The sequence below is a fragment of the Lepidothrix coronata genome, unplaced genomic scaffold (genome assembly GCF_001604755.1).
Source record: "Lepidothrix coronata isolate B3197 unplaced genomic scaffold, Lepidothrix_coronata-1.0 Scaffold54, whole genome shotgun sequence".
In the NCBI taxonomy this organism is placed as follows: Eukaryota; Metazoa; Chordata; class Aves; order Passeriformes; family Pipridae; genus Lepidothrix; species Lepidothrix coronata.
The window spans coordinates 1,393,906-1,416,265 of record NW_016690234.1 but is presented as its reverse complement, the minus strand read 5'-3'; the positions used below and the strand labels follow the sequence as shown (position 1 = coordinate 1,416,265).

The 22,360-nt window shown below is 52.2% G+C and overlaps 1 protein-coding gene across 3 annotated transcripts in view; it reads left to right on the top strand.

Moving 5' to 3' along the window:
• Positions 1 to 22,360, top strand: part of ANKRD11 (ankyrin repeat domain 11) — a 134,287-nt gene that overhangs the window by 111,180 nt on the left and 747 nt on the right. For all 3 annotated transcript variants that reach the window (XM_017816184.1, XM_017816186.1, XM_017816185.1), the window contains exons 5-12: positions 7,559 to 7,729; positions 8,824 to 9,027; positions 10,982 to 11,124; positions 11,830 to 11,977; positions 12,738 to 19,465; positions 20,554 to 20,652; positions 20,743 to 20,886; positions 21,476 to 21,568. In XM_017816184.1, coding sequence (XP_017671673.1) covers positions 7,559 to 7,729; positions 8,824 to 9,027; positions 10,982 to 11,124; positions 11,830 to 11,977; positions 12,738 to 19,465; positions 20,554 to 20,652; positions 20,743 to 20,886; positions 21,476 to 21,568 — 7,730 coding nt within the window. The remainder of the gene's footprint in view (positions 1 to 7,558; positions 7,730 to 8,823; positions 9,028 to 10,981; positions 11,125 to 11,829; positions 11,978 to 12,737; positions 19,466 to 20,553; positions 20,653 to 20,742; positions 20,887 to 21,475; positions 21,569 to 22,360) is intronic.

The window sequence follows — 22,360 nt, the reverse complement described above, 5'->3', positions numbered from 1 at the left end:
GTTGCCCAGAGAAACTGTGGCTGCTCCATCCCTGGAAGTGTTCAAGGCCAGGTTGGATGGGGCTTGGAGCAACCTGTGCTAGTGGAAGGTGTCCCTACCCATGGCAGGGGGTGGAACGAGATGAGCTTTAAGGTCCCTTCCCACCCAAACCTTTCCATGATTCTGTGGTGTGGGCCCCAGAGGCGCTGCTGGCCAGCACTGCTCTAAGCCTACGGTTTGGGTATGGTTGGTTCAGTGCTAAATCTTTTTAAATAATTTCCTTCAAAATGGTTTCTAGAGAAACAAATCTGGCTCTTGGGTTCCTCAGAGTTAACTAAATAAACTGTCTTTGGGAAAAAAAAATGGCATCAAGCCGTGAGCCTCCAGACTGTGCATGTTACAGCTCCAGCACTGTGGGAGCAGCATCTCTGTGCCTCAGACTTCTCCTCCTTCCTTCTCTTTCCCTCGTGCAGCATCTCCCCACATCCACAGGCACTGCCGGGAGCCTATGTGCTGCCTGGCAGCCACCAAACGAGTACAGCCAGCTCTTCTCCCAGCAATTCCAGCAGCTTGGGAGGTTTCCTGCAGCTCCTCATCCCTGTGCTGCACCAAGGGGGGTTCAGGCTTTAAAATAAATTAATATTTGATAATTGTGGTATTAGAAGCACACAGAGAGCGGACAGCAGGGAGAGAGGGCAGTCCTGCTGGGAAGGCACCTGTGGGGAGGTGGTGGGAGAGATGGGCACGGGCGGCTGGCGCAGCGGTGCCGGCGCTGAGCCACGGCTGAGTCATGGGCTGACTCAACGGCACCAGACTGCCGGCGTGGGGCCGGCGCTCCCCACCTCCCCCGGGCTCCCGAGGGGACGGATTCGCACCAACAGGTCCCTTAATGCAGAGTGGGACAGGTAACGCTGCTTGGGGAGCAGCTGTGAGATGCGCGGAGTACAGAATTCCTTATGCCCACTCCTCCTGCGGATGCTTTCCTTAGCTGGATGTCCTGCTGTCACTTGAGTCCCTTGGCTCGAGGTGCAGCTGTGGTTTCCAGGCCTTTAGTCATCAGCAGGGAGAGTTGGGGCTCGGTACAAATCTCTGAGTACACCGAGTTAATTTTGGCTTCCGACAGCTCTCCTTGGGAGCTGGGAAGGCCTGAGCAAGGCTGGGCAAAGCTGGTGGTCTGCAGCAGTGATAGGTGCCCTGCCCCCTCCCTGTGTGCCCAGCTCCCCTCCTGGGTGTCAGCTCTTTCTCTGGGTGCCCAGCTCCCTCCCTGTATGTCCAGCTCCCTCCCTGGGTGCTTTTGGGAAAAGAAGGGAGAGACAAACCCCCACCAGCCCTCTGAGCTGCTCTGTCCACACTGACCTTCCCTGGCTCTGAGGTCTCTCTGGGAGCCCAGGGCTGAGCTGGGGGCTTGTGGCCCAGGAGGTGCTGGATGGACGAGGGCCAGTTGTGAGTATGGTTGGCAGGAGCTGGCCTTGGAACTTCAAACTCCTCTCTAATCCCCCGAGGTTGTTACGTGACGCTAATTAGTAGGTTAGAAAATGCTTGATGAATCAGCTGACCCAAACCATCCTTTCCCAGAGCCGGCTGCTGCCTAATGCCTTCGAGTGTTTGAGAACGGGCTCGTTAGTCCCGAGTTGGGAAGGCTGGCAAGGGAATCCGTGAGAAGCAAATTGCTGGCTTATTAAAAAAGGCATCTGCATCCCAAAGTGTTATTTGTGCCGTTCCCTGTGCTGGCTGTGCTCCGGTGTTTGCAGCTGGGGGCTCTGAGGGGCTGCACTGCATCGGGGCTTTCTTTGCTTGTGTAATTTCAATCCTTTAACTAAAATAGTCGAGGAACTGTTCTCACCTAGCAACAGGGAGAGAGTGAATGTCAGAGCTTCTCCCTTCCTAGCTGGGCTCCATAATGCCGGTACAGTGTGGAGAGCCTGGCACACACCAGCCTTCAGATCACCCTGAGAAACTCCCCGTGTGCAGCAGCCATCTGGGAAGGGCTGCGCAGAAAACCAGGTCGTTTTATGATGGGAGCTGCCATAAATCTCCCTCCTCCCCCCTCGTCACCTCCTTAACATGCAGAGGGAGAGGTTGCAGTGTGCTGTGTCTCTGTGAACCAAAAATCTATCAATGATGGCTTTTTCCTTAATACAAGAGCTTTTATCAGCGCTGTCTGCAGAGTGTCCTGGCCCCGGCTCCGGGAGGGGGAGGGCTGGCCATAGCCTTCCTCCCCCGTCCTCCCTCTTCCAGTTCTTTCTATTTCGTGGGAAATGAACAGTTTGAACCTGAAAATTGGTCTCTCTCAGAGTTATTCTTGTTTAACATGGAGATTATTGTTTCTGATGAAGCCTCTGGGCTCCTCTTGCAGCAGTTTGGGAGCCAGTGGCCACTAGGGAGGAGCTGCTTTTACACATTTAGGCACAACTGTGGGGTCTGGCCTACAGGTGTAGGGAGAACACCTGGATTTGGATCACAGCATTAAATCTCTCTAGTCAAATTATGTTTTAAAATACTGCAGCCAGTGGGGAACTCCCTGAGGAGCCAGGCTGAGCAGTGGGGATGGTGGGCTCAGCTCCACACAGTGACCTGATGTGGTTATAAAGGGGCTTGTTCCTCCTGCCAGCACCTCTCTCTGTTCCTGCCTCAGAGCCAAGGTCTCTGCCATCCTTCAGGAGTGCAGGATGAGGCTCTGGCTTTGGACCTCCATCTTTCAGGTTAGGAACCAGCTTCCTGCTGTACAGGAGTGGCTCAGGGTGCCTTCCCTACTCTTCTGCCAAGGCAGACCCTGCTCTTCTTCTCATTTTGCTCATTGGTTTCCTTTTTGGCACCTGTTTGATAAACCAGATCACCTCCTGGCTTTGCCCCCCAGTCCATCAGCGTGTCCATGACCTCCTGGTGCCAAGGTGCCCCCCAGCACCAGCCCTGGGGTGCAGCCCCCTAGCCCAAGCCGTGTTCCTCTGCATTCTAGGAGTCTCCGTGCAGCCCTGCTCGCCCTCCTCACTGAGCTCTTCACCACTGGGTGTTCTCCTGTCCTGTCCTGCTGCCCTCTCTTGTTTATCCACCTGTGCCATGGTGCTGCTTCCCATTCCATGCCACTGCTGCTGGGCTCTCTGCCACCTCCAGCCTTCCCCTCAGCAACCCCAGCCTGCATGTCCTTCAATTCTGGGGTTCCCTGGAGCGTTGGGATATGGTGGGACCACGCTGCTGTCAACCTTTCTACTCCTGAGTCGCTGGCCCACATTGCAGGTGCCCTGTGAGTGTATCCTCAGGCCACGGTGCTGGGCCAGACCTGCTCTTCCCTGCCTTGAGCCAACACACTCCAAAACGTTTTATGCCCTCCAAGTTCTGCAGCAGGAATGAGTCACTCTTACGCAGGCTGGGCCGGGCTGGGGGGAGCAGAGCCCGCGTGGTCTCAGGGGTGCAGTGCAGTCTCTGTTGCTGTCTGTGCTCCTCTAATTTATTCTTATTGATCTCCTGGTTGTTTGCTTGCTCGGCACGGAAACTGTTGAAAATCCCTGTTTACCAGTGAGCCGGCACTTGGTGTCTCCATGCCAGAGATGTTCGACGTGAGCTGCTGGTTTGGAAATGGTATTTTTCCTCAGGGTTCCACCTTCCATGCGTGTGTTGTCATGTCAGAGCAGTGGAAGCAGATGATTTTTGCATTACAGGGTTCTCTGCATGTGTGGGGAATGAGGAGCCGTGCGGCTCCGACATCCCCACGACCTGCCGGTATCTCATAGCACAGGCTCAAGAAACCTTGGAGAGGTTTTCAATCATCGCCCTGTTCTCCTTCCTTCCCTGCTTCTCTCCATTTTGGATAGGGCCAAGGTTCAGCCTGTGTCTGCTCTGCACACAGAGCCAGCCTAGCAGCACTGAATCCCTCTCAAGCTGCCCTGGGACCCCATGGAGCTGCCGATGCACTTCCAGCAGCCCCGGATTTGTGCTCCCTGTTGCAGCACTGCCCCGAGTCTCGTTTGGGCATGAGAACCACCCTCAGGGAAACGCTCAGACCTGTTTGTCCTGGGAATCTGCTCCTGTTCTGCCTTTGCAGCCTCTCAGGCTCCGTGTGATGAAAGGCAGGAGCAGTTCCTGGCTGGGCTCGGCAGCTCTGCTCAGAACCTGCTTTCCCCTTTAAGCCTGCGCACGCGGTTCCTGCTGGCGTCAGCGTGAGGGAAGAGCCAAGCAGGATCCCCGAATAAAACCAGGGCTGAGGCTGTGCTCAGGAGGTTTGCAGAAGGGCTGAAGCAGCAAACGAGCTGCTTTAAAAATAGCTGCATGGAGGTGTGGCTCATCCCAGGCTCACAGAGCATCCGTGGGCTGCCGTGGTCTTCTGCTGGAATCCATGTGCACAGTCCAACCACTGCCTCTGCCGATGGGCACTGGGGGCTCCCTGTCTGCTCACCCCCTCATACCTTGGGGGTCTGTGCTTATTGAAGGGGTTTGAGTGTGAAATAGGCTTTATTCTGTCTGCTTGAGGTATTTACCCACTGTGAGTTTCTCTCCATTCACTCCATCTTCCTGCAAGCTGTTCCAGAAATGCGTTTAATTAGAGGAGAAGGAGCAGCCTGTGGGAGCTGCTGGCAGACGGAGCCATTGAGTGGAGATCTCTGTGCAGGGGCACCTTCAAATCTGCTGAAAAGCCAATTCTGAGTAAAATCTGGGCTGAAATAAGACCCATGTGCAACTCTGTGAGCCTGGGACCAGCCAGGGCCGGGGGATCCAGCCAGGGACCAGGCAGGACCCTGACTGCTGAGGATGAGGATGGGAAGCAGCTCTGTCCGGGATGCTGGGAGCAACTCTGTCTCCATCCTCCTCCTCATGTTTCAGACCCACTTATGGGTCTTGCTTCTGTGGCCGGAGGGTTGTGCCACGCAGGGATCCAGGACTGCCGCCGTACTGCCCACACTGGGAACCATAGAATGCCAGAATCCTGGAATAGTTTGGGTTGGAAGGGACCTTCAAGCTCATCTTGTTCCACCCCCTACCATGAGCAGGGACACCTTCCACTAGACCAGGTGTGATGACCCACACTTAAGGGTAAGTCATTACACCAGGTTGCTCCAAGCCCCATCCAACCTGGCCTTGAACCCTTCCCACCGGGAGGCACGAGCCCGAGTCCTCGGCTGCCTCCACCAGCCCTCGCTGCCTCACCACAGCAAGTGAGAACACAGCAGTCGCTTTCCAATTTATTTTTATCTTGTTGATCACATGCTTCTTAATGTTAAATGTTCTGTGGAGGAGGAAATTTCTGCAACTGCAGAATGAATAGGAGTTTAAGGGGTTTCGGTTGAACTCAATAATCAATTTTTGCAAATCCCAAGCTCGTGCTGACAACCTGCAGCAGCCGAGGGATATTAATGAAAATGTTCCTATTCTAATTGTGGAAGGAACTGTGCTCCCAGTTGAGGGAGCAGCCCTCTGCCACGTACAGCTCTGGGAGTCGTGTACTTCAGGGACACTGCCTGGTGGCACCAGCCTTGCAAGGTGTGACCCCTCAAGCACCTCCATACCTGGCTTTGGGGCAGGGCTGGAGGTGACAAAGGCTGAGGAGAAGCCAGGCCTGGCAGAGCAGGATTTAAGCAGCTTGGAGCAGCAACTCGGAGCCTTAGGAAGAGCAGAGAGGTGCTGCACACATGGGTCAGATGTCCTTGTGCTCAGGCTGAGTGTGCCTGGCAGGACACACCGTGCAGCAATGTGGCTTCTGGAATTGTCTGGGTGAAGTTGTTTTCTTCCCGTAAGCATACTGGGTTTAATTTTATTTTAAGCCATTAAAAAACTGCCCACTTTCCTGTGATCTGATTTCATCTTCCAGCTCTGTTACAGCTGCCAGAATGACCAAAATGTGGCTTCAGAAGAGTAGACTGGGATTCTCCTTCAGTGCAGACGTGTTTCCAGGGCTTGTATTTCATAGAACCGTGGAATGGTTTGGGTGGGAAGGAACTTTAAAGCTCATCCTCCTGCTATGGGCAGGGACACCTTCCACTAGACCAGGTTGCTCCAAGCCCCTTCCAACCTGGCCTTGAACACTTCCAGGGATGGGGCAGCCACAGCTTCCTGGGCAGTAAGAAGAGGGGTTTGGAGAGCGATGGCCATGCTCTCTGATTGAGAGATTCCCTGGGACAGTCATTATTTTTTAAAATGTACAGGATCCCGGGAGCAGGGGTCGATGGAAATCACCTGCTCCGGGTGAGATCTGAGCAGCAGGGGATGGCAGCTCTGCACATGGTGCAGGGAGGAGGCTCTGGAGCTGCCTGTGCCCCAGCCGCGGGAGTGCAGGAGCTGGAGCGGCAGGAACGGAACCGAAGCAGTGCAGGCATCCCCACACGCTGCTGCCCTCGTCTGCTGGAGACTTTTACTCCACTGTAGTTTGGTAGGTGAAGGAGGAAACCTGTGCTGTGGTGCAGAGTCTGGTGGCCGAGCATGACCCCGTCCGCTGGCGGTTCCACCTGACCCACTGGACTTTGCACCCAGGCACAACAGGCTCCGTCCCAGTGACCTCGTGCCCGTGGCCCACATCGAGTCTGGCAAATGGCAAAGGGGGTTGGATGAGCAGAGCTGGGGCTGCAAGATTGTTACTATTTATTCCAATGAGGCTGGTGAGGCCCTGGTGGAGGTTGCCTAGAGAAGCTGTGGCTGCCCTATCCCTGGAAGTGTCCAAGGCCAGGTTGGATGGGGCTTAGAGCAACCTGGTCTCATGGAAGGTGTCCCTGCCATACTGGGGGTTGAACAAGATGAGCTTTAATGTCCCTTTCAACCAAACCATTCCATGGTCATGTGACTCTGGCGTGGCTCTGGCTCTTTGGACCCACTGGAGATGGTGCAGCAGGATTTGACAAATCCTGATGTTAGTGGCAGTTGCGTTTGGTCCCTCAGCAGGAGCTGCCTTTGCACCTGGATGATTTAGGAGACTGAGTGTCAGGCTGGAATTTGGGTATGACAAGCCAGGCACTTCCTCTGGGATTTCTTCATCCCCTCTCTTCCTGTTTGCTTGGGATTTTTTAGAGAGTTGCAGAAGACCTGACGGCAGGTGGGTGCTCTGTGCCAGGTGGGAGCAGCCACTCTGGGAGAAGAGGACCAGCCTGGTGCTCCCTACACCTGTTTGGCTGCTGGCTCCTTGGTTTGATGATGATGATGATGGTGGGGGGTGATGGCCAGGTTTCCAAGCTGTCAGCCTGTGCCTTGCTAGCACTCCTTGTTGATGCTGTTGGATACCTCCGGTTGAGTCCATGCTGTGTTGGTGTCAGGCTGTGTAGGCTCCTCCAAGCACCATGGCATGGGATGGAGGCTCTTAAAGCAAGATAGGAGGCACAGCACTGTCAGTGGCCTCAGAGGACCCACTTCCTTCTTCCTGTGCTGCTCTTTGATGATGGAGGGAGAACTGGAGGCTGTTGGAGGAGCAGGAGTGGAGCATGTCCCAGCTCCACCTGCAGCAGTTTGAGCCTGGGTGGCTGCTCCAGGTACTGGTGCTCCCATTTCAGGGGTCCATCCTTCACCAACCTTCACTGCTGTCTTTTTGGTTTGTGAGATGTGGGACGTGGTTTTCAGTCCCAGTGACATTCATGGCTTGTGTTCCTGTGTCCTTGTCCCACAGAGAAGCAGGGTCCTGAGAGGAAGAGGATTAAAAAGGAGCCCGCCACCAGGAAGCCTGGCTTGCTCTTCGGCATGGGCCTCTCGGGGATCCGGGCAGGGTACCCGCTCTCTGAGCGCCAGCAAGTCGCTCTCCTCATGCAGATGACAGCAGAAGAGTCTGCAAACAGCCCAGGTGAGACCTGGAGGAGGGGTTTGCTCTGAGGTGTGAGTGGGCAGGTGGGACCTGCATCCCAAATGCCGTGTGTTTCCAGTTCCTGGCGCCACCAGGAGGTTCAGGTGACTGAGCTGCCACCTCCAGCGTGGTCCAAGGGGGCTGGTTTGCTGCTCTGTGGGGTCTCACCCATCCCACAGGGGTCTGCATGTGACTCCAGCCATGGTGTCACTGGGATTTGCATGTGGCTATGGTTGCCCTTCCTTCCAGTGTCAGGCAGTAGCAGCAAGTGTCCCACGAGCTGAATCCAGGCCACTACTGAGCCTGCCCTGGCTGCTCAACTAGAGTTTTCATTCCATAGGAACCTCCTCCACATCAGCTCCCTGTTTCCCACTGGCCTCTCAGCTATCTCAGTAAAGGAGGATTGTGAATAAAGACAAAACATCATCCTCTGTATGTTTTTTAATGTTTCTTCTTGTGGAGGGGGATAAGACGTGTAACCATTGCAGCTGTAACTCGAGATGCGGAGCAGCTGGAATGTGTTTACCACGGATTTTGTATTTTGGTAATTTTTATCTGTTGCAAACATGACCCCCCCCAGGGTTTTTGGAGGACTGTGTCACATCTGCATCCTACACACAACATCGCAGCTTTTAGCCATGTATTTTGTTGTTCTTAACCAATCTCGCTGCTGATGTTGCTGGTATTTGGGAAAACTAAAAGGGAAAAAACTGTGGAGTGTTCACTGCATTCCAGTGCTCTCCCAGGAAATGCACAGTCTCCTCCCAAGGCCATCAGACCTCACATGTGCTTGGTAAAAGGCCGCTTCCCTTGGGAATTGAGGTTTGAGGGTAAGGAGCTTTATTGTTGCTCCCGAATCACGGGATTGTCCACAGTGTTTGCCAGGACTCCAGTGGGCTCTGGCAGCCCGTGATTCCCATCTCCGTCGGACACACACAGGCTGCTCTGTTCACATCCACTTCGGAGGCTGGGTTGCCTCTCACTGCCATGTGGGGAATATTTAGGGAAGAGATGAAGCACGATGCATGAGCTCCCTCTAAAGGTTTAGGAATTCTTTGGAATTGCAGTTCCTGACTCTGCTTCTCTCCCTGCAGTTGACACAACACCAAAGCATCCCTCTCAGTCTACAGTTTGTCAGAAGGGAACTCCCAACTCTGCCTCCAAAACCAAAGATAAAGTAAATAAGAGAAATGAGCGAGGAGAGACTCGGCTGCATCGCGCCGCCATCCGAGGAGATGCCCGGCGCATCAAGGAGCTCATCATCGAGGGTGCAGATGTCAATGTGAAGGACTTCGCAGGTAACCAGCCTGGGAATCCCAACCTCTTCCCCCCTGGTTGCGCGTTCCGCCTCTCAGAATGGCTCCCACCACACAAAGTAGTTTGTTTATAACATGAGGTTGCTCCTTGGAAAGAGGGGATTAGCCAAAAATAGTGATTTCTCTCTTTGGGGAGGAAAGTCTTGTTGCTCTTTAAAAAACAACCAAACAACAAAAAACCACACAAAAAACTCCTGTCTGGGCAGGATCCAGAGCAATCCCTGGGGCTGCCCTGGCTCCATACACTGAAACTGTGTACAGGCCCTTCCGGTCCATTTCCTTTGCCATTCCACGTAGGTGCTGTCTTGGAGGTCTGGAGGGAGATTTGCAAAGGGAGATGTGCTGGCTTAGCTCTTTCCTTTTCTTAAAATAGAAGAAATTATGTGCACAGATACATTGCTAAGAGTGGGTTTGTGAAGTCATCGCTCTGGAGTTGGGGGCTCAATGCCTGCAGATTTCTGAGAGTTGCTTTTAAGGACTGAATGTGGGGGTGCTGCTAATGGAGAGTGAATGTGAAGGGCAAGGTCAGATCCCACCAGGCACTGGAATTAGTGGAGGTGGTGACTGTCCTGAGCCTGGTAGAACCACCTCCGCCTCCTCCTCCTCAGCAGTGCTGCCAAGCTCCTGCTTAGGGTGGTGGGATGACATGGGAACAACCCCAAGTCCTGCAGGGAGAAGGCAGCAATGAGATGATGGTGAAGGTGCTGTTCAAGCACCCCCGTGCTGATGGTGGGACTGGATCAGCCTTTCTTCAGCACGTCCAAGAACTTGACTTTGCTCTTTGCTGTTCTCTTTGCACGATTTTGGGGCTATAAATAGATATGGCTGTTCCTCCTCCCATATGATTAATCCGAGTGCCAGACTGAAGTATCAGTTGTGATTAATTCTGGGCACAGGTGCCCCTTCCGAAGGCTCCAAGTGAAGGTAACGGAACGCGCTCCCACGGCGCTATCAGCAAAACACCGGAGCAGCTGCGCTGGGAAACTTCAAAACAGACTCTGCTTAAAAATAGTCTGTTTGAACACGATAAAATATTTTGTTCTGTGCTCTTCAGAGGTTTGTTTGAGAACTGAAGTCGCTGTTACTGTTGAGATCTGCTGTTTGGTTGCCCCCCGAGCTGGTGTTCAGGCCTGGCTGTGTGCTTGGAGAGCACAGAAAATATTTGTGAGGGCTGTGTGGGGCCAGTTTCAGATCCTTGTCTGCAGTTCAGAGCTCAGGCCCAGTCTGGGCACCAGTGTTTCCCTTACAGAGGAGTTGGAACCTAAAGCCAAACCTTAAACAGTGCTTAAAAGAAGGCTGGAGAGGGACTTTTCACAAGGACATGTGGTGTCAGGAGAAGGGTGAATGGCCTTAAGCTGAAGGAGTGCAGGGTTAGATGGGATATTGGGAAGAAATCCTTCCCTGTGAGGATGGTGAGGCCCTGGCACAGGTTGCCCAGAGAAACTGTGGCTACCCCATCCCTGGAAGTGTTCAGGGCCAGGTTGAACAGGGCTTGGAGCAACCTGGGATAGCAAAGGTGTCCCTACCCATGGCTGTGATTCCTCCCAACCAAAACCATTCCATGATTCTACAAAGAGGAAAGGATTTCAGACCTGTCTTTCACGTGACAGCAGCAATTCTCTTCATTTCTCACATAAAACTTTCCCTTTCCATCTCCTGGGGCCGTGTCAGCTGTGGCAGATGCTCTGCCTGTAGCACATGTTGTGACCAGAGGGAAACGTGGGATTGATTCTATGAGTGCCTGGCTGGAGTAGCAGGGCAGAGCTGCAGGTTCCTTCCTTCATGGGCATCCGGACAAACACAGCCAACTTGGCCATCAGAGCAACACCCCCCCTTCCACAGTGGTACCTGCAGCCTCTGTGCCTGGGGGTGACTCTCCCAGTCTGTTTATCTCCATGAAGGTGCTGTCGTGTGCTGAGTGTCCCTTTCCCTGCAGGCTGGACGGCGCTGCACGAGGCGTGTAACCGGGGCTACTACGACGTGGCAAAGCAGTTGCTCGCGGCGGGCGCTGAGGTCAACACCAAGGGGCTGGACGACGACACCCCCCTGCATGACGCAGCCAACAACGGACACTTCAAGGTTGGGGATTGCTGGATTTCATTGCTGGGCTTTTAAGGACTCTTTTGTAAACTTGTGCTTCGTGCAGCCAACTGTGAAAACACGGGGATTCTGGTTATTTAATTCTCATTTGCTGTTTGGTGGGCAGGAATTAGTGTTCAAGGCCAGGCTGGATGGGGCTTGGAGCAATCTGTTCTAGTGGAAGGCATCCCTGCCCATGGCAGGGGATGGAATAAGGTGTTCTTAAAAGTCCCTTCTAACGCAATGATTCTGTGTATTTCCTTGCCCCAGAGCTGTTGTGTGTTTTACTTGGTGTTCCTCTGCGCACAAGATAATTCATTCTTCTTCAGGAATTGGGAAGGGAACATGGCCTTGTGTCTTGTTCTTCATCCTTCTTTCCTGCCCAGGTTGGTTCTTAGAATCACAGAATCATTAAGGTTGGAAAAGACCTCCAAGATCATCGAGTCCAGCCATTAACCCAATGCTGCCACGCCCCACCACTAAACCATGTCCTTAAACACCACATCTACATGGTTTTTGTACTTTCAGGGATGATGATTCCACTGCTTCCATGGGAATGTTGCTGTATTTTGTCTCCTTTTTAATTGCTGACTGTTAGTCAGGCATTCCTGAGGACATTCCCCTTATAGTTTTGTATGAAAGTTCTACAAAATACCTGGAATCAAAACATCATGAGCATCTTCAAGCCTCAGTTTCTCTTTTCAGGTGGTGAAATTGTTGTTACATTATGGAGGGAATCCTCATCAAAGCAACAGGAAGGGCGAGACACCTTTAAAAGTAGCAAATTCTCCCACCATGGTGAATCTGCTCCTGGGGAAGACCACGTACCCCTCCAGCGAGGAGAGCTCAACAGGTGAGACTGACCTGTCTGGGGCCGGGGCAGTGATGTTTGTGGCCTGCAGCTGTCTGTTAGTGCAGAGACATTAGAGGACAGTGAAGTTTAGATTCTTGTCAGAATATCCACACGCTGCTGCCGCGGTCAGGAGCCCACCTGTAGCTGTAACCCAAATTCAGACAACATAACCAGCAGCTTTAGCTCCGGGAGCTGTTTGCCCTAAGAGCCAACGTTGAGATCCCTTCCCTGGGACAATCAAGATGCAGGATTGGAAGCCAACTGCAGGTAAATGGATGTCTTACCTTTAAGACATGGGTAATTTCTGCGGAGAGGAGGAGGAGGTTTGCATGTCCGCCATGTGTTCCCATCCCTCGGCTGTCCCAGCACTGGTGTTTCAGGTTCTGCTCCCAGTCTGTCCTTGCTAGAGCCTGTCCCACCAATGCCACTGTTGTGGGACACAGTGCAGGTTTTAATTAGAGCTAGAGTTCCCAGTCTTATGGGGAACCTTGACCTATGCTGTGTGCAACCATAAACCTGTTACAAAGTTCTCGTGATACACTCAGGCTGTTGTTTTGAGGAGCACGCCATGCAGGTTGGAGCCAGGATGACTGTTCTTTCCTAAAACATATCCCAACCTGGCATTCCAAGCTGTTGGCTGCCAACCTGGCAAAGTCTGAGTGAGGCCAAAGGGTACCAGAATTGTTCTTAGTGGTTCATATCTGTCATAGACCCCAAAGCCTTTCACAACCTTTAACACGCTGTTCTTCTCTCTCTGCAGAGACCTCAGAAGAGGAGGATGCCCCTTCCTTTGCTCCCTCCAGCTCCGTTGATGGCAATAACACAGACTCAGAGTTTGAGAAGGGTTTGAAGCACAAGCCCAAGGCCCAGGAGCCGCCTAAAACCATCACGCCAGTGAAGGACGAGTATGAATTCGATGAGGACGATGAACAGGACCGGGTCCCGCCGGTCGATGACAAACATTTGCTGAAAAAGGATTACAGGAAAGAGACTAAAGCAAACAGTTTCATTTCCATACCCAAAATGGAAGTGAAAACTTATACTAAAAATAACACAATTACACCAAAGAAAGCTGCCCACCGCATCCTGTCGGACAGCTCGGACGAGGAGGAGACCAGCGTGGCCGTGGGGACGGGGGAGAAGCTGCGCCTTTCGACCCACTCGATCTTGCCCAGCAGCAAGATCCGGGAGCCCACCAGCACCAAGGCACCGAAGGAGAAAAGCAAAGTAAAAAAGAAGCGGAAGAAGGAGACGAAAAGCAAAGAGGTTCGGTTTGGCAAAAAAAATGACAAGTTTTGTTCCTCTGAATCAGAGAGTGAAAACGTGGAGAGTGAGGAGGATGATAGAGACTCTCTCCAGAGCTCTAGCTGTGTAAAGGACTCGAGGCTAGTGCTAAAGGAATCCTCCTTGTTTAACTCTCTGTCTGCCTCATCAACCTCTTCTCATGGGAGTTTAGCATCCCAGAAACATAATCCCAATCTTACAGAACAGCACTCCAAGCACTGGAGGACGGACAATTGGAAAACCATATCTTCTCCAGCTTGGTCAGATGTCAGTTCCTTATCGGACTCCACCAGGACGAGGCTGACAAGCGAGTCAGACTATTCGTCCGAGGACTCGAGCTTAGAGTCACTAAAGCCAGTCAGGAAGAAACCAGAGCACAAAAAGAAAAACACCCCCCACAACGCTGTTTCTGAGAAAAAGAATTCATTCCATAGCAATGTGGATGGAGCAATTCCAAAGCTGGACAAGGAGGGGAAGGTTGTTAAAAAACATAAAACAAAACACAAACATAAAAACAAGGAGAAGGGACAGTGTCCCATCAGCCAAGACATTAAAATAATCAAAACATTTTCTTTTGAGTTTGAGGACTCTAAACAAAAGCCTGAGAAAGGCTTGATAGTAGAGACAGAAAATCCAGTCGAAAACAAGTTGAAAGTGTTAAAGCATGAGCGGGAACATGGTAAGAAGGAGGAAAAGCTCCCCAAAGGTAAAGTGGAGGAGAAGGAGTGGTTGTTTAAAGATGAGACTGGAAAATCCTCAAAAGAGGAGAAATCATTAAGAAAAATCAAAGATGGTAGTAAAGACCTGAGCAAATCCTTCAGAGAAGGATTGAGTAAATCAGAAAAAGAGAAACCTGTCAAGGAGAAATCTCCCAAGGAGGAGAAGCCAAGAATACACAAAGAGGACAGAAAGAAGAAGTCAAAGGACAAGCAGTCCAAATCTGAGAAAAAGAATGAGCTGAAGGAGGAGAAGGTTTCTAAACTAGAGAAAGAAAAATCCTTCAAGGAGGAGAAAGAAAAATGCAAAAAAGAAAAACTTTACAGGGATGAGTCTGGGTTTGATGAGTTTAATAACAAAACCCAATTTGCTGAAAGTGAGGACACGAAGTTCAGCCTTTCAGATGATCAGCAGGAGAGGTGGTTTTCGGACTTGTCCTCTGATTCATCCTTTGATTTCAAGGGTGAAGACAGCTGGGATTCTCCAGTAACAGATTTCAGGGAGATTAAAAATGACACCGTGGCAAAACTAATCATAGAACCCGTGAAAGAGGAAATTAAAGACAAGAAAAAGGAAAATAAAACAAAGGAGAAAAAGGAATACAACGAGAAGCGGAACGAAAAGGACACTTTCCTAAAGAAAAAGGAGAGGGACTATGTGGAGAAAAGCTCCGAGAAGAAAAAGGACCAAACAGACAGACACAAAGTTACTCCCAGTTATTTGCCAGAAAAGGATAAGAAAAGGAAGGATTCTGTAGAGACTGTCAAGGAGAGGAAAGAGAAAGATACAGGTGAAACCAACAAAGACAGAAAAGATTCCTCTGATGGCTCCAAAGAGCGAAAAGATCCCAAGACGAAGCAGGAGGAGGCCTATCGAGACGACTTCAAAGACTATGGCTGTGAAACGTTCTTCAAGGATAAGTCTGACCCTGAATTCAGTGGGAAAACCCTGGAGAGTTGGGAGAGGCACCATTCTGGGAAGGAAAAGGAGAAAAAAGATGCTCCCGATAAAGAAAAAAAAGAAAAGGTGAAGCCAGAAAAATACAAGGAAAAATCCAAAGAAGGCGACAAGGAGAAAAATGAAAAAGTTGTTCCGGAGAAAATTCTGAAGGACAAAGAACTAGAGAAGAGCTTCAAAGAGAAGAAAGAAACTAAGGAGAAGTACAAAGATCTTCACAGCAAAGATAAGGAGAGGAAGAGTTCTTTCGACCAAGTGAAAGAGAAGAAAGAGAAAAACTTCTCCACGGATCGTGAGGATTTCTCTGAGAAGAAGGATGAGAAGAAAGGCAAGGAGAAGAGCTGGTACAGCATCGCTGACATCTTCACAGATGAGAGCGAGGATGAGAGGGATGATTACAGCTTGAGTGGGTTCAAAGTGAGCGACTCCGCTGGGGGCGAAATGCATCGCCTGGACAGTCTGCAGGACAAGGACGATGCGGCTGCCGAGAAGGAGCTGTACCCCGACAAGCACCGCAAGTACTCCTCTGACCGGCAGCACTCGGAGAAGCAGAAGGATAAGGAGTCCAAGGAGAAGAAAAAGGACAAAGGAACATCAGAAGGGGGAAAGGAGAAGAAGGAGAAGAGTTCCTTTGAGAAACACAAAGAGAAGAAAGATAAAGACTCCACTGAGAAGTACAAGGACAGGAAGGACAGAATGTCCATAGATTCCACTCAGGAGAAGAAAAACAAGCAAAAGCTCCCAGAAAAGGTTGAAAAGAAACACACCAGTGACGACAAGGTGAAAAGCAAACATAAGGAGAAACCGGATAAAGAGCATTCCAAAGAGAAGAAGTCTTCAAAAGGAGGGGAGTCAGAGAAGAGCCTGCTGGAGAAACTGGAGGAGGAGGCTCTGAATGACTACAGGGATGACTCCAATGACAAGATCAGCGAGATATCCTCTGACAGCTTCACAGATAGAGGGCAAGAGCCAGGACTGACCAGCCTCTTTGAGTCTTCAAACCTTTCTCTTGCTGATGCTGCTGAAGAAAAGTTTAAGGACTCTCTCCCTTTACCCTGCCTGCAGGACAAACTCAAGGAGAAGGAGAGACATCGACATTCCTCATCTTCCTCAAAGAAAAGTCACGAGAAGGAAAAAGCAAAGAAGGAGAAGACAGAGAAAAAGGAAAAAACAGAAGAATTCAAGGACTCCAGCAGCCGAAAGGATTCCACTCATTATGAAAAAGATTTCTCTGTGGATGGGGAGGCTTTTGGCTCTTCCTACAACATGAAAGCAGAGGCTGATGAGGAACCAGAGAAGAGCATTGATTACTTATTTTCTGAAAAGAAGGATAAAAATGATTCTGAAAGAGAGTTGTCAAAGAAGGCAGAAAAAGAAAAGACTTATGGTTCCAGCACCATCAGCACAGCTAAAGAGAAAAAGAAGCGGGATAAACACAAGGAAAAATGGAAGGAGGAAAAGGAAAAGCATAGAGACAAACATGCAGATGGTTTCTTTAAACATCACAAAGATGAGCCGAAGTCAACGCTCAAAGACAAGGATGGGCCTCAAGTTACCACCTTTAAAGATAAATCCAAGGAGGACAACCTCAAATTCGGCGAAACCAAACTGAAGGAGAAGCTCAAGGAGAACCAAGACAAAGACAAATCAGACTCCATAAAAATAAGCAATGGGAATGAGAAAATAACCATTTCCAAAGACAGTGGCAAGAAGGATGCCAGGCCAAGGGAGAAACTTCTGGGAGATGGTGATCTGATGATGACCAGCTTTGAGAGGATGCTGAGCCAGAAAGACCTGGAGATCGAGGAACGCCACAAAAGGCACAAAGAGAGAATGAAGCAAATGGAGAAAATGCGGCACAGGTCCGGAGACCCCAAGTTAAAGGATAAGCTTAAGAGCTCAGAAGATGTGCGCAAAAGGAGTCTGGATCTGTCCACAAAGAAGCCGCTGTCGCTGGATACTCAGCTCAAGGACAAGAAACTCAAAGAGTTGGGTCCGCTGACTCCTATACTGTCACCAGAAAACAAGGCACAACCTGCCGTGGGGACAGACTCTAAGGACTGGATCACGGGTCCTCAGCTGAAGGAGATCCTCCCGGCGTCTCCCAGGCCAGATCAGAACCGGCCGACGGGCGTCCCAACCCCAGCATCCGTTGTCTCTTGCCCAAGCTATGAGGAGGTGATGCAGACGCCCAGGACTCCGTCATGCAGCAATGAGGACTACACGGACCTGATGTTCGAGTGCGCAGACTCACAGCACTCACTGCCCATCTCCACCATGTCCATGAACGCCTGCTCCCCATCCTTCTTTGACAGATACACCAACGTTCCCAGCGGGCTCCCCGAGAACCCGAGTCAGACCCCGACTCGTACCATCCCCTCCACAAACCTCTATCGTTCCATCTCGGTGGACATCAGAAGGGCGCCTGAAGAAGAATTCAGCGTCGGAGATAAGTTTTTCAGACAGCAAAGTGTCCCGGCGACATCAAATTATGACTCTCCAGTGCAGCATTTAATGGAGGAGAAAGTTCCCCTTCCTTCTGTTCCTGCCGAGAAGTTCCAGTGTTTATCTCCTGGGTATTACTCCCCAGATTATGGAGTTTCCTCACCCAAAGTGGAAGCTTTGCACTGTGCACCGGGAGCTGTCAGCGGGGTCGCCCAGTCGCCTGAAAGTGTTTTTTCTGGTTTACAAGCAAAATCCTCCCCTTCGCACAGAGATGAGTTGCTGGCTCCTTCGGTGGAAAGTGCTCTTCCCCCCGACCTTGGCATACCCTTGGATACCACGGAGGAGCAGCAAGCCACCGCCTCCATCATGCCACCAGAATCCACCTACCTACCACCCATCGAAGAAAACCATTTCAGTTCAGGTATGCCAGAACAAAACAACATAGACTGGGATAACCCTCCTTCCCGAAACCCGGACGCCACCATTCCCCCTAGCCTGATGAGTACCCCCACAGAGCATCCTGTGCCCTGGTCCATGGGCTCTGAGCTTCTGATGAAATCTCCCCAGAGGTTTTCCGAGTCCCCTAAACCTCCACTCTGTTCCCTAGAACCGATTCATCCTACACCGGTAGCCTTCATTCCCACAGAGACTTCCTACCCCGTTTCTCCCATCTCTTACCCTCTGTCGGTGTCTGAACCACGGCTGGAGGAAGTCAAGGAGGATGCTGAGGAAGCAGTTCCTGGAGAGATAGTGAATGCCGAAGAGCAGGCTCCTTACATGTCCCCTACTAGGTTAGACACCTTCTTCAATAACTGCAAGCCTCTTCCAGAAGAAGCACCAGAGATCCCTCCAGAGCCCCCGTGTGTGCCAGCAGAACCTCAGGCCGAAGTTGTCACTGCACCAGAAAACAACTATTTGGAAAACAGTAACGCAGCACCTGCAAATACAGAGGAGGCGGTGACGTGGCCCGATCCCTTCACCAACACTGAGGATGACTTGGACCTTGGCCCCTTCTCGCTCCCAGAGCTGCCGCTCCAGCCTAAGGACGTTGCGGAGACGGAGGTGACTGAGGCAGAGGCGGTGGAGGAAAGCCCAGCAGCAGCTTCGGAGCCGAGCGCTGGGATCATCAAGGCCAATGCGTCCGTGATAGCATCTGGCGAGCCGGAGGAGCCACCGGCCAGCCAGGCAGCGGCTGCCCTGCCCGTGGACATGGAGCCACCAGCAGAGGAGCAGAAACCAGAAGTGGCTGTGCAGGAAACCACCTCAGAGGTGCTGAACGTGGCTGAGGAGAAAGGAACGGAGGACTTGGAAACGCAGGTTTTCCAGCAGGCCCCATCAGAGTCTGCACAGGTGGAGAGCAAAGAGGTGGAGGCCGTGCACGAGGAACTGTCATCTGCTGGTGGGGTGGCAGAGAGCAGCTCCCAGCCCTGTCCCCTGCCCGTGTCCAGCTGCGAGGGCACCGTTCCTCAGGACGGTGCTGCGGCCCGTGGCGGGAGCCAGGCCCCATCATCCCAGGCAGACACACCTCCGGGCAACACTCAACCAGAAGTTGTGGAACCAATACAAAAACCAGTAGCAGAAGCTCCCAAACCACCCAAAATAGAAGAGATTCCTCAGCGGATTACCAGGAACCGGGCTCAGATGCTCGCCAACCAAAACAAGCAGAATGCTGCCTCAGCCGAGAAGGAATTTCCTCCCGTCTCCGCACCCGTCACACGTGCCAAAGGCCGCATCACGGAGGAGGAAGATTCCCAGGCTCAGCACCCGCGGAAGCGCCGCTTCCAGCGCTCCAACCAGCAGCTGCAGCAGCAGATCAACACGTCCACCCAGCAGACGAGGGAGATGATCCAGCAAACACTGGCAGCTATTGTGGATGCGATAAAACTGGATGACATCGAACCGTACCACAGTGACAGGTCCAACCCCTACTTCGAGTACCTCCAGATCAGGAAAAAGATCGAGGAGAAGCGGAAAATCCTCTGCTATATTACTCCCCAAGCTCCACAGTGCTACGCTGAGTATGTCACCTACACAGGCTCCTACCTGTTGGATGGCAAACCTCTAAGCAAGCTCCATATTCCAGTGGTGAGTCACCTTCTCTGTTTAGCATCAGGGACTGTCCTCTCCTTCACTGCAAAAGGCACAGCCAAGTTTTCCCCCATGCCCTGTGACCACCCTTGCAATGCCTACATGTCCCAGCTGTGGCTTTAACCTGCTTTTATAATATGACACCAAACCTGAGCCTGGATAAGTCCATGGCTGTGTGTTAAATACAGCCCCTGAGATGCTGCATTTTTGCCAGGAAGACCTTGGGCTGTGCTGAGGGACCCGAGATTTGGTCAGGCTTTAGAGCAAAGTTTGTATGAATCCAGTGGATTTGAAGCTGGAAGGTTAAGCTGCTTTTACAGCAGTGTAGTAACAGGATAATGAACCTGGAACAGAGGAAAAAGATGGCTCTTAACTCCTGCCTTCGTTTTCCCAAACTCTGCTATTTGACTTGGCACTGGGATCAGCATTTCCCTGCTGTGCTGATGAATGGCCTCACTAATACAAGTGCATCAATAATCTTAGTGCTGCAGGCAGTAAATCTGGATCCAGATGGAGGAGGGTCAGTGTGACCGGCCACACCAGGTTCTGTTCCCTGCTGTGCACAGGGCGAAGGACCTCGGGCTGTGGGTTCCTGCCACAGGGGTGTTGGCCCTGGCGTTGTGTTCACATCTTGTTCCTTCCTAGACTTCCTAGACCAACCTGCTCCTCTGTTGGTAGCTGGGGCTGTGCTGGAGGAACACCTTGCTCCCCAGAAGGTGCAGGATAGATTGGTACACAGGCTCCCATCCCGGGGCTCAGGCCAGACTGCTCCTGGCAGTGGTTCTCCAACAATCAGACACGCTTGGACACCTGCACAACCTGCCCTGAGGCATGTGGAGGGGTTCAGGCTCTAGTTCTGGAGGCTGAGCTCTCCTCCCATCACTGGGCACCTTTTGCCTTATTGTCTCATGCTCACTGAGGTCTGAGCACCAGCGGGATCTTGTCCTTGGCAGACCATGGGGTGTCCCCCGCTCCCTCCCCAAGTCCACGGCCAATGTGCATTTCAGGGTTCTGGCAGCACCCCAGGCTGTGCTCCCAGCAGTGATCCTGGCTCTGACTCTCTGGCTCTAACCCTGTGCCCACAGATTGCCCCACCGCCGTCGCTCGCCGAGCCACTCAAGGAGCTCTTCAAGCAGCAGGAGGCCGTCCGGGGGAAGCTGCGGCTCCAGCACAGCATAGAGCGGGTAAGGGGGCACTCAGCTGGGGAACGGGGCCCAAATTTCCTCTGCTGGGGAGGCTGAGGCTACCATGCTCACTGCTTTGCTCTTCCTCAGGAGAAGCTCATCGTCTCCTGTGAGCAGGAGATCCTGAGGGTTCACTGCCGGGCAGCGAGGACCATCGCTAACCAGGCCGTGCCCTTCAGTGCCTGCACCATGCTGCTGGACTCCGAGGTGTACAACATGCCTCTAGAAAATCAGGTCAGTGCCTGTCTCAGTGGGGAGAAGTGTCTCAGAAGTTTATCAGTGAGTCTCAGGACCCTTTGCTCTTCCTGATCAGGATCATCTCACACACTGGAAAGGTTTATTTTACTACTCCCTGGGTCTTTTCTTGTGGAAGGAAGGGGGGGAGAGAGCCATGACACTGCTACACTGCGGGAGGGATCCTGGGTAGGGACAGGGTCCTGGGATTTATTAGTGACCTGTGTATTGATCCAGGAGCTTTGTTTTATCCCTCAGCATTTCCCAGCCAAGTGTCTGTGCTGCTGTGATCTTGGCATGAGTTGGAGGAGACAGGGAGGTGCAGGTGCTGTGATGGGCTGACATGGACAGCTTCCCTGCAAAGCAAGTTAAAACAGGGAGTGTGTGCACACAGGCATATGCATCCCCACCCAAGGCTGAATCCTTGGAAAGGGCTTCAGCAGCATGCTCCATCCTCCATCCCTGCAGGCACCTCATTTCTGAGGAGTGTGTGCCCCAGGAGGGGTTTGAATGTGGCCTGCGAGACCTGTAACTGCTTAAAGTACAAAAATAATCCCCCGTGTCATTCCTTTTGCTGTCCTTTCCTTAGGGAGATGAAAACAAATCGGTCAGAGACCGTTTCAACGCACGACAGTTCATTTCCTGGCTGCAGGATGTGGATGACAAGTACGATCGGATGAAGGTGAGAGCCCTGGGAGCCCCGTGCTCCAGGCTGGGGCATTCTAGAAGGGTCCTGGCTGTGGCTGGAGCCTGGAAGCTGCCTTAGTGGTTTCCAGCACAGAGTGGGTGTTGTGAGGTGGTCAGGACAGGGTTGCATGGTGGGGATGCTCCCATGTGTGGCACAGCAGAGCGTTGGGAGCCTCTGCAGGGATTTGGGGAGCACAGTGGTCTCTGATGGTTCCAAAAATGGGGAGGGGAGGCAGGTTCAGCTTGGGGCTGAATTCAGCTGGGATTCCCCCTCATGCCTCTGGTTGGAGCTTTCCCAGTCGGTTGAACCCTCAGGGGCTGCTCTTTGCCAGGAGCATGTGTTGCAGTGAACCCAAAACCTGTGGAGAGCTTCAGGGTGTCAGGAGCCCGGGCAGTGATTCCAGAAAGCTCTGAGAGCCACGCTCTAACATGGGAAGGAGCAGGGGCAGTGGTGCTGCAGCTGGTGACACGGAAGGGATTGGCAGGTCCCACGAAGGGAGAAGGTCCCTGTGGGGGCCAATGGGGACTGTGCCAAAGTGGTCTTGGTGGGGTCCGTGCTCTGGAGTACTTCCAAGCCTTTCAAACCCAAAGCTTCTGGGTTTGCCCCAGCTCCTGCTGGAACTGGGCTCAGAAGACATCCCAAATCCAGCTGTCCTGTGTGTGGCATCCCTTACTGCATTTAGTGCTGTGCCCACCTCAGTTGCTGCACATCCCCTGGGTTTGCTGGGTGGGACGGGCAGCAGGACCCTCTCCTGCCCTCTCCCACTCCGCCCTCACCTCCCATTGG